Source organism: Monopterus albus, unplaced genomic scaffold (assembly GCF_001952655.1).
Source record: "Monopterus albus unplaced genomic scaffold, M_albus_1.0 scaffold78.1, whole genome shotgun sequence".
In the NCBI taxonomy this organism is placed as follows: domain Eukaryota; kingdom Metazoa; phylum Chordata; class Actinopteri; order Synbranchiformes; family Synbranchidae; genus Monopterus; species Monopterus albus.
In genome coordinates, this window is record NW_018127958.1 from 400,084 (window position 1) to 410,918 (window position 10,835).

The window sequence follows — 10,835 nt, forward strand, 5'->3', positions numbered from 1 at the left end:
GATACAATTCAAGAAAACCACAAGATGTCCACAAAATAAACTCTACAAGAGCAAGGACTGAACATTATTACATATTTACTGCAGGACTGTTGTTTTAGACCACATGAGTTCTAGTTAAGCAACTGGGTGTATTCAAGTACTTCAAGAAACAGTTGTAAAATGTTTCACAGGTTTTATCAGGTTTTATAAATGTACTGTACAAATATATGGTTTACTCACATTATAGACTGAGAGCGATCTCTATATTCTTTCACAGTATGCAACAGTGCCCCTGCTCTATGACAGATGACTTCTGCAATCAAATTTGTGCTGTGTTCCAGTTTTACACTGTGATCTGTTCAACAGCAGTTCCAAAACTTCTCAGTGAAATGTTCGGCTAATCCAATAACAGGAAAATTGGTTAATAATGCTAGTCAATAAACTGGTGTTTTAGAAGATAGAACTGTTTAATGAAAGCCAATTAAACTGTAGAAAAAAGTGGAAGTCTGCCAAACATTCTACAGTAAGAAAGGTGAAATCATGTTTGTCTTTTACTCAATAATATTTCAGACAGCTTTATTATAAATTCAAATAAACCACTAGTGCTCACGTAGTGTATTTGACACTGTAATACAGCGCTTAGTGGGCCCTATTTAGCCCTGGCACAATGGAAGGAAATGATTAATACTGATTAGGAAGACTGGTGGTTTAGTTAGACTGAGAACTTCAGCTCCATAAGGGCTTTCACAGGCCCATTTAAAGTTCGAGTCAAGGGTCAGCAACACAGCCAGTGGGAAATGTGGTTCATTCATACTGTACGTCAAGAGGGCATCAGAATCAGAATTGTCTTTAATTACCAAGTATGTCTGAACATACAGGAATTTGACTCCACTACAGAAGCCCTCAATGTATTATAAGGTTAACAGGAATGGAAAGTAACAATAAAAATAAAAATAAAAAGTAGAGCAATAAAAATGAGAATAATAAACAGTGTGCGGATTGTGTGCAATCAAAAAGAGAGACAGCTTTTATAACTATACATACATATGTCTATGTAGACTACAGCAGAAGAGCTTTCAGACTGATATACAGGCTACAGCCGCCACACAGATAAGTGCTCTTTCACATAAGTCTGGCATGTTGCATTAACTCTGTGTTTGTAGAATGAACTGTAAAAACAGACATAAGGGGTTTGCAAGGGCAAGCAAAAATGTTTGTTGGACCTAATAAGGTCTTTACCTTATGCTGCAGGCTCCACTACTGAGAAGCTCACATGTGCATATTACTTGTGCACAGAAGCACTGTGGGACAGACTTTCGGACCAAAGTGTTTTTTTTTTAAATGTGACTTTGGCCATCAGCATCAGTTCTGTAAAAATAAAAGATTACAGGTCTTTATTGTTCATAAATACATTTTTCTAATACAAGTTTTCACAGTAGACCTGCATCCCATGAACCTCATGAGCACCACGTGCCCTTGCTGCTGGTAGGTTTAGAGGAGCTCCTATATGCCTTCATTCCTTTATTCACCGTGGCATACCTGGAGCAGGAGTGCTGTGCAAAGATCCCATGAGCTCCCTTTTTACACACGCACCAAACTGTGACAAAGTGAATGTGTGACCAAAACCTAGTACGTCAAAGTTTTAATGGGCCCCTTGTGTCTAAGATTTGCCTGAAATTGATGTTTTTTTGTTTTCTCTATAGCCAAAATGTGCTGTTTATTAATAGCTTGATTAGAAACACTTCCGATTATTGCTTATTCAGTTAATGAGGCCAGGACAGATGAAACTGTCTATTCAGAAGCTAAGTACAATACTAAAATCCAGGAACAGAGAGAGCCTTTGCTGCCACTTGAATAGAAGAAATTCAATGGTGTACTAAGTGTAAACAAACAAATTTTAATCAGCCTGTGATGACCGTTAATTAAGTTCTTATTGTGATTATTGTGTGTGTTCATGTGGGCAACCAACCTGTTAACCTATTCTGTATACCACAGACTAAATCGGTATACATAATAAACAGCAGCACAAAAAAACATGACTTAAAATGAAACAATCAATGCTTTTAAATGAATGGAGTCATTTCGTGTTAAGTGTGACAGCACAGACATAATAAAAGCTGACATCCCCTTACACACAAGCACACACATAACTTCACTATAAATGCTGTGAAATCAGCAAAAATCTCCCACCAATGTCTTTTAAAATACAAAGTAATAATATATTTGTTTCACAAGGAGTTCAGTTCTCACTAAATTTCATCCACTGAAGTGTGTCACAGTGGGAGATTGTGAGATCACTGATCCTTTAAGAAGATAATGAGGCTTAACAGAAAAATGCTTTGGGGGGTGTTTTCTCGATTGACAGGCAGGCGCCTGTTATAGACAGCCATGGTGCTTCTTGCTTGTACATCCCACCCAAGCTTTAAGAAGGTAGTGAATGTTAAACACAAATGCACCTTAACTCCAGAGGAAAGCATGGTCTATGTTTCTTGCTCATTAGTTACATCAGATACAGTGTAGTGATACATCATTTTGAAATGCCTGTCTTTCTTGGATCTTACTCAGCTGTTGAGGTTGCTTCGGCAAAACTGGATGATCCGAAGTCCATATCATCCTGATGAATGAAGTCCAGAGGTTTTATCATCCCATGTTGGAGCTCCCTGAAACATAAAGTATATTGTTAGACATATATGTGCACAGTACAGTCTGTTAGCTGTATGTTAGCACTTGAAGAGAAATCTCACATAATCATAAAATTCTTAGAGGTTGTGGTTCTAATACAAGTACACACAGCCAAGCTTGACAATAAGTTCTAAACTGATTAAGTCCTGTAAAATGACACATTAATAACATTGATAACACAATAATAATAGTTTCAACTGAACCATTGCTGTCAAGAAAATAAAGTACATCCTTAGTACAGCAGTAGAGCTGATAAAATATCCATGTTCTGCAACTTCAGAATTTTCCCTGAAATCTGCCAAACAACAGCTACAGAGATGACTGCTAAGAAGGAGCCTGTGTATCCATGCTGTCTATTTTTGCACTGCTTTGCTACATCTGTTGTGTCCCTGGAGATGTGATGTTATGAGCAAAGCTCGAAGAAAGTGTAAAGATTGTGCAACAGGGTCCACCCTGGAGCTGGGATTCCTAAACCACTGACATCTTTGCAATAACATCATGTTTCTTCAGCGATGCAACACTGTAAAACAATGAGAGACACAGCACTGGAGCTGTAAAGTATAACCACTGTACTATAGGATGCACAGAAAGAGTGGCAATTTGAGGATAGGCCTTCAAATGTTCTGTCTCTTTCACACTGTAAAGTGGAAAGCACTGTATCGGAACATAAACTATTTGACAAAAACGGGGATATTTCCCTGTTTCAACCTTATCTCTTTGTTTTTAATAGCAGGTGTACTGATCAATACATGGAAACAAGGTCCATGATTGCCTAGCTGGTAAATTAAGTATGAAAAGTATAATGTACTTTACTGGAATTGTTACCCAGGATAGGCATGACCTGACAAGCCTATAACAGACACTAAGACAACACAGAGTGTTAGTCTGAGTGTGTGAGAACATGTAGGGTGAAAAGAGCTACTAAAAAGCCATAATGAAGGCACAAGTGAGAATCTAGAGATTTTTTTTCTATTTTTCTGTTGTAATACATAACCACAGTTAAAACCTTTAGTTTGCTTGTCTTGCCCACTGTAACTCAGCCAACAACAAAACAATTACATCATAAGAAAAATTAAACAAAATCACCACCAGAAGTCCTACTATTGATACTAGCAGCAATCAGTACCTGCTTACAGTTTCACTGAATACTGCACACAAAGAGTTTGCAGGAATGAGTTTCATGAGTTAGCAATGTTTAGCACTACACACTCAAACCCAGTAGTTCCTGTGTTAACAGAAAGTACCTGCCCAGGAGCAGGGAGATTTAGGCAGAATAAACAACTGGCCTTGGAACTGAAAGTGGAAGTTCCTGATTTTCTAAAAGACGTTTCTTGATTTTTGGTAAAATCTATATCTAGGTCTATATCTGTGTCTATGTCACAGATATATCACAAGTACAAAATAATATTTTTGTACTTGAACCTTCTTGGGAAATCAGGTAAATATAACTGAAAATTCAAATTTATAGAATCCTAATACATAATTTCTGAATGTAAGATTATAGTTGTGAGGTGTTTATTCATAAAAAAAAATACTTAGTATTATTAAGTAGTAGTATGTAATTATGTATGTATGCATACCCAATATCTATTTCAGATTAAAAGCTATCTATCACGATCTCTTCTGAGAAGGATGAAATGAATGTTATTATTAATGTTAGTTTTAATAAACCATTTACTTCAGCTCTACTATGAGGTTCACAGAAAGGTCTGTTTTAAGCCCTGACAAAATTCCTTGTTTTCACTGTCATACGTTTGGAGGCTATCAAAGATTCTGATAACCTGAATCTGTCCCCTGTGAACTGACCGCAGCTGCAAACATTCAAGGATTATGAATCCTCCACCCCAAAGACCTGCCAAAATGGTATGTGTGTGTATGTGAAAAAACAAAATGCTGATAAGAAAAGAGGGTCATGTTGTGTCTCTGTGACTTACACAACAGGTTATGCTCTCACTCTGACACATGAAAATAATGTGTAGTTGTAAAAATTCTGAGCTCATGTTCAGAGTCTGGGAGAGATTGAGCATGAATAGTGCACCTGTATGTGTCTCTGGGATCTCTTGGCCCTGCAAATGTTTTGCTTTCTGACTAGTGTAATAAACTTGTCTGAGTGAGTATTTGCACCTGCCAATTTACAATATTGCATAGGGGAGTGAACAAAGCACAGGGGGTTTTAAGCCTTTAACATGAACAGAAAATCACACCTTTGTGCCCTCGGAGCTTATGTCCCGCTCCTCGTTTTCATCTTCTGGGCGAAATGAACACACGGGCAGGGAGGCCAAATGCGATGAGGCTGCAAGCTAGTAGGTTGTGTGCATGATAAATTAATTTTGGCTAATTCAAACAAAAGTGGAACACACAATAGAACACATTTACACACTCCACCTGACAGTTTGTGTGAGGCAGCTTTGTGCTTCTCTTGCTGCTCAATTAGAATATTCCAACCAGACTCCAAATAGCAGCTGGACAGTGATGAATAATAATCTATTGTGTCTGATACTAACAGATAATGAAACAACAGCTGTGCTTAAAGGAGCAGTAGAATCCCATTTATTAACGGAACACTGTCGTTTTGTTACTTCTATTCCTTCCTGTCTTCCATTGCTTCCTCTCTCTCTCAGTCCTTTACTTTTTGCTGATATAGATGTCAGAAACTTGAATCATGTCATTCTGCTCGTTACTGTCAGGCAGAGAAACCAGTTAAGGATTTTCACAACAGTGAAAATAGTGTCACTATCTCACAACATCATGCGGCTAGATGACCTGGCTTAGCTTTTAAACTGTCTGTATGATTGACGGTAAAAATGATGGACAGGCTGACAGAAGTGAAGCCACCGTGACTCGATTGCCCCCCGGAGGCTTGTAGCAGTATAGGTCATAAATCCCGCCTCCTCCATGTTAGTGGATGGGACATGAGCCAAACTAAAAACTCCAGACATAAATCAGATACATTTTCCCCAGAGGTCACTTCTATGGTTTTTGATAGACATTATCACACTGATGTGTGTACAAGTGGTCATTTTTCAGGCAAGCTTGTTTTTAACAAGCTATTTGATGTCATAAAAAGGGGTGTATGCACTCTAGATTGCACCGACAGTTACTTTCATGCTACTTGGACCTGCCAACCAGTTCATTCCCTCTGGATCGCAGTGACAGAGAAACGCTCCACCATCTTAGGCTGTAGAATCCCTCCTTACTCCATCACTTTGCTTACTCGGTAATATCATAGAAATCGGCCACCTACCAATTAAATATAAATACCCACTCCTCATTTCTCTAGCTATTGCCAAGAAAACAATCTTTCAAAACTGGAAATCAAAAAAATCACTACACATAAACCACTGGACCAACCTTCTGACAGAATACATCACATTAGAGAAAAAGGCATCCACTCACAATAATAGTTTATCTGCTTTTTATGACACATGGAACCCATTTTTAACACATTTCAACTTGAATCAAACACCTAGGGCTGAGGCCACGCACATTTCCACCAACCTCTAAAATGTAACAAGCTTATTTTATTAGTAGTACTGTTATCATCATTATTATTGGTGATTTTTTATTTATTTATTTACTTCCCTTCCTTTTCCCTTTCTTGCATTTCATAGACTGCATAAGTTGGAAATACCCACACTTCACACACTACAACCTTGTTTAACCCTCTATATCCTTTTGTAATGTCATGTAACTGTTGTCTTGTCTCCCATGTTCGGTACTGTTTTGTTAATGTGTTACTTTGTTTCAATAAAAAAAATTTAAATAAAAAAGGGTGTATTTCAGTTGATTTGACAGCTTTGATTGGTGGTCTCATGCTGTCACTCCACTTCTGATTGCTACTGAACAGAACTTGGTTGCAAAAAAGCAAGATGGCAGACACTATATTTACAGTGTTTTGGTTTCATTTTTGCACAGTGGATGGAAGTGGTGATACCATGTCCGTCGTGTCAGTCAATGGTCTATATCCACCAAGACTGACTGGTAGACATGTTGGACAAAATAGAACAGTGCTCAGCACATGCAGAGTCGCCACTGCAGAAAACATAATGCCAGTTTGACGTAGTATTGATTTTTGTCCGATTTTTTATAATAGAACTATATTCTGAAATAGTTAACAATTCCCCTGTGCACCTATTGCACATGTCTGGAGTGTCGAAATATAAAAAAGGCCATTGATGTCTGACAATCTTGATAGACACGAGTAAAATAAAGACCTCTATGAGATCTGACTGTACCTTAAACCAACAGGAAATGATTTGAATGAAAAAATAATTAGTCTGTTTGAAAAAAGAAAACTGGGTAGCATATCTATTGGTGATGCATGAAAAACAGCCTAATTGGTCACCGCCTACATCCACTCTGGATTGCAGCATATATCTGAAGAAATGCATTTGCACGCACACGCACACATATTTATGATACCCACACTTGCGGCTGCAGACTGCTGAGGAAGTTGTCAATGTGGTCTTGTGGCACGTCCCCATCCAGGTGAGCCAGGTAGGTGTAGAGTTTGACAAAGGTGTCGAATGGGATCTTCGCAGCACCGCCGTCCTCATCCTCTGTCAGGATCTCACAGGCATACTTAAGAGAACTCATGAGAGTCTGAAAAAGTGCATACCGACACACAGAGAATCAGACATTGCGACTTTGTCAAAATCAGACAAAAATAGAAAAACATGCATTTAGCAGTCACATCAAGCTAATACAGTATCACAGCCTCACCAACATGCAACATGACTGCCCTCATGTGGTTAAGGACTTCAACAGCCCCATTCACAGGAACATCATTTTCAACTTTCTGACACTGAGCACATACCTGCATTTCATCCTCAAAGTAATCCATACATAAAGATATTTTCTTCGATCTGTCTCTTTGACTCTGTATGTATTTTCTGAGCGAATTATCGGCTTAATAGTATTGCTAAGATTCGCATAGTCAGAGAAGTTATACAGTCATTCTTACTGCAGCCTGAGAACCTTGAGGATCACACATATCTGGATCTAATCTAAACACCAGAGGACTAGAGTGTGAGATGAACAAGAAAAGCACTGCAGGAGAACCCACAGCTATGCTTAGACTCAATAGGACTTAGGGCTCAAATAAAGTGGTAACAACATTTACGTATGTAACATCTCACCCCTCCCAGGGTACTGCACCCCAGGGCAAAAAACTCCATCCAGTTGATTTCAGAGCTGAAGCTGCCTAGCAACAGAAAGCTCTCCAGCTGATCCATGGGTAGGCACAGACCCTTCCATTTCTTCTGCAGTTCCTCCTTGCTGCATGTTTGCTTTGGGGACAACTATGATTGGGTGGAGGATGTAGGGTGTTAGGAGAGCTGAAAAAATCAGGTTATCTAATTTACCAGGTGACTGTAAAAATTCATGAGTAATTCTTCAGTACTGTTTGTTGGGATAAATAGAAGCTATGGAATTAAGACAGTAAATATAGAGACAAAAGACAAACTACTAGATTAGGATGTTAATGTCTCAAAACAATAAAATGTGCTTACTAGCAGTAGATTTTTTTGTAAAGTAAAAACAGTTTAATATGTTACAAAGTTGATAACTGTAATTATTCCACACACCAAGATGCCAGGAAATGGCTGTGGGAGAATTTACAAGTCATGCATGCTTTATGTTATCTTTTCCAGTGAGTTAAAATACAGATATTCTTTCTCGGTCAGAACATTTAGTTCCACTGGATAAGCTTAGCATGTGTGATGTGAGGTATTGTAATACAGCAAAGATTTCTGGCACAAAATCACCCACTGTCAAGGGGCCCAACCAAGGGAAATACAAACAGGAAAACAAAATGTTGAATGCAAAAGTAAAGCACACTGGAAAAGATGCACAACATTACTACAAATTCACAATAAATACATTGTTTTACATTCAACAGAAACATTATGTAGAAAACTACTGTGATGACATGTGGTCACCACTGCTGAGAAAATACCTGTTTGTGTAGCGTCTTGAGCAGACCTGGAGTTAGTCCAGTGTCTGTCTTCTGGGTGGCAACATTCATCTCCAGCCTGTCTTTGACAGGCAGACGCTCTCCCTTAGACAGAGCACTGAAGTATCTGGGAGACGATACATATATATTATTTACACACATACACTGTGCTTAGCTTCACCCTGCCTGTCAGTCACCTCTCATGCTTCATAAGCATGTCAGTCAAATACACTTACATGACTACCACTAGTTGGATAAATCATCATAACTGCTGTTACTTTAATAGCATATAAACATGTTGTAACCCAGGAGACATTTCAGATTCATTTATTCTTTGGCTCACTTTATTTATTTATTTAGCCAGTCATAAACACTGGAAAGCTACACTAGAGAATAAAATAGCAAATAATATGACAGTCCTTAGGGGTACAAAAGGTCTTGACATATTTTAATTCCATCCACTACGTTTAAGGTGCTTTCTCTTAGTTGGAGAAAGTGAGATAGTTTAAATAACCACTGCAATAACACTGAAGCCTGTGGAATCTAATTATAATCACTCAATGAGAGATGCACAGGTGAAAAGGGCTTGTGCTTTTTGTACAGTACAATATTGTTTATAGTATGGTTTAAAAGACAAAGATTAGAATAAAGCACAAAAATATGTATCCTCTACACAAACCACCAGTGACAGAGATTAAGACTTACGCCACAGCCCACAGCAGCAAATCTTTAGGCTGTGTTCGGATGGCTGCCTTAGTGAAGCTTTTCATGATGTCAGGCAGCTCAGGAGGGATGTTGATTTGCTCGGCACAGTACATTGTATCTGGAAGTGGCATGGCTGCAATATAAAACATCACATTATAGTCCAATTAGCAGATAAGATCTAGCCGCAGGTCTAAGAAAAGAGAAAAAATGTCAGTTCCCTGGCCACCTAAATCTACCCAAATCAATCCTGTTCTTAAAATTAGCTATCCAATGTTTTTGTTTAACTTTGAGAGGAATATGAAGAAAAACACCATGTGCACAAACTGTATAAGAAAATGAGCCATACTAGAGATTGATACAGCACCTGATGATACAGTTTTCATCCATTTGCAGAAACAAAGCAAAGCAGTACTATAACATCTCTGACTGTGGCAGTTGCTGAATCTGCTTTGTAATCTTTGGATAAAGAAACAAACTTCTAGATACCATGCGTTATACAAGTAACCTAGCTATTGTAATGTTAGCTATCTTAGTACCCTAGCTAAGCTCAAGAACAAAGATATGGTAAAATGAAAGGAGAGTTGATAGCTTTATTTGTTTGTTATTAGGGAGAGCGCAATAACCAGCTTTATCAGAATTCCTCATTTTATCGATTGATTTAACGTTAAATGTCTATAACGATAATCCAACACTATGTGAGTTACTTTAAGTTCCTTGGCCTTTCGGGTCAAGATGCCACTGGCCTCAAAGTAAGTTGATAAATGTCGGCAAAAAGACAAAGAGCATTTTCCGGCTTGTAGTAGTAGGTGTTACACTACTTTGTACATAAATCACTGTTACCTGGACTGTTGATTATTGAATGTGGATGAAAAAAGCAGAAAGCTGGACTAAAATGTGAGTGGCTAGCTTAAACAACTAATGTCTAACATTGATATGTGTATTATAGCATCGTCGCATAGCAACAGCGCTCTTCTTTTGAGTACAAGGCCGGCTGGAAAGCAGCATGGAGTGCAATACCGCCCCCTCGCGGATTAGAAGAGCGAATGCGAGTATTTTATGTTTCAACTGTTGTCGAATAAAATGGCATTAAGTTTTACTCATCTCATGTATTTGTGTCTAAATCTATCATGTCTCCCAGAATGAGTGGTCCTGTTTTATCCTATATAACTCGGTCCCATCAAATTATGCATTCACTTAAGTTTTTAAACTCACTCCACAAAGCTTTTTTTATATTCTTTTTTAATGTTTACTTGGCTAAGCATTGATACAAGCTAGGGATAAAGAGGAGTCTGATATCATGGCATAAAAATGGCAAAAATCAGAGTATCAGTGAATGTACTGTTGTCAAATAAAAGAACTGTTGCAAACCAGGTGACACACACATTCAGACACCAATCTGTGTCAACACACATTTATTGAAATGATGCCACAAACAGGCAAAACATCTTAGTAAAGATTTTATTATTAAACAATTTATTGAAAATACAGGTTCACACAGACTGTGATTAAAAAAATA

The 10,835-nt window shown here is 38.1% G+C and overlaps 1 protein-coding gene across 1 annotated transcript; it reads right to left on the minus strand.

The window, feature by feature from the left end:
* Positions 1-136: 136 nt before the first annotated feature.
* On the minus strand, positions 137-10,280 carry ropn1l (rhophilin associated tail protein 1-like). Its single transcript, XM_020606467.1, has 7 exons — positions 10,160-10,280; positions 9,320-9,452; positions 8,618-8,741; positions 7,800-7,961; positions 7,088-7,263; positions 2,541-2,639; positions 137-1,347 (listed from the first exon to the last, which is right to left on the minus strand). Exons 2-7 carry the CDS (start codon positions 9,448-9,450, stop codon positions 1,317-1,319), a joined length of 723 nt encoding a protein of 240 aa, XP_020462123.1. The 5' UTR covers positions 9,451-9,452; positions 10,160-10,280; the 3' UTR covers positions 137-1,316.
* Between the last annotated feature and the right edge of the window lie 555 nt (positions 10,281-10,835).

What these genes read in the sequence shown, in the direction of transcription:
- ropn1l (XM_020606467.1), bottom strand. Translation starts at nt 9,450, where the DNA reads ATGCCACTTCCAGATACAATGTACTGTGCCGAGCAAATCAACATCCCT. An exon ending in GGTGCAGTACCCTGGGAGGG is followed by an intron (nt 7,264 to 7,799) that starts GTGAGATGTTAC and finishes GCACTTTTTCAG; the next exon opens with ACTCTCATGAGTTCTCTTAA. An exon ending in GAAGCAACCTCAACAGCTGA is followed by an intron (nt 1,348 to 2,540) that starts GTAAGATCCAAG and finishes TTATTTTTACAG; the next exon opens with AACTGATGCTGATGGCCAAA.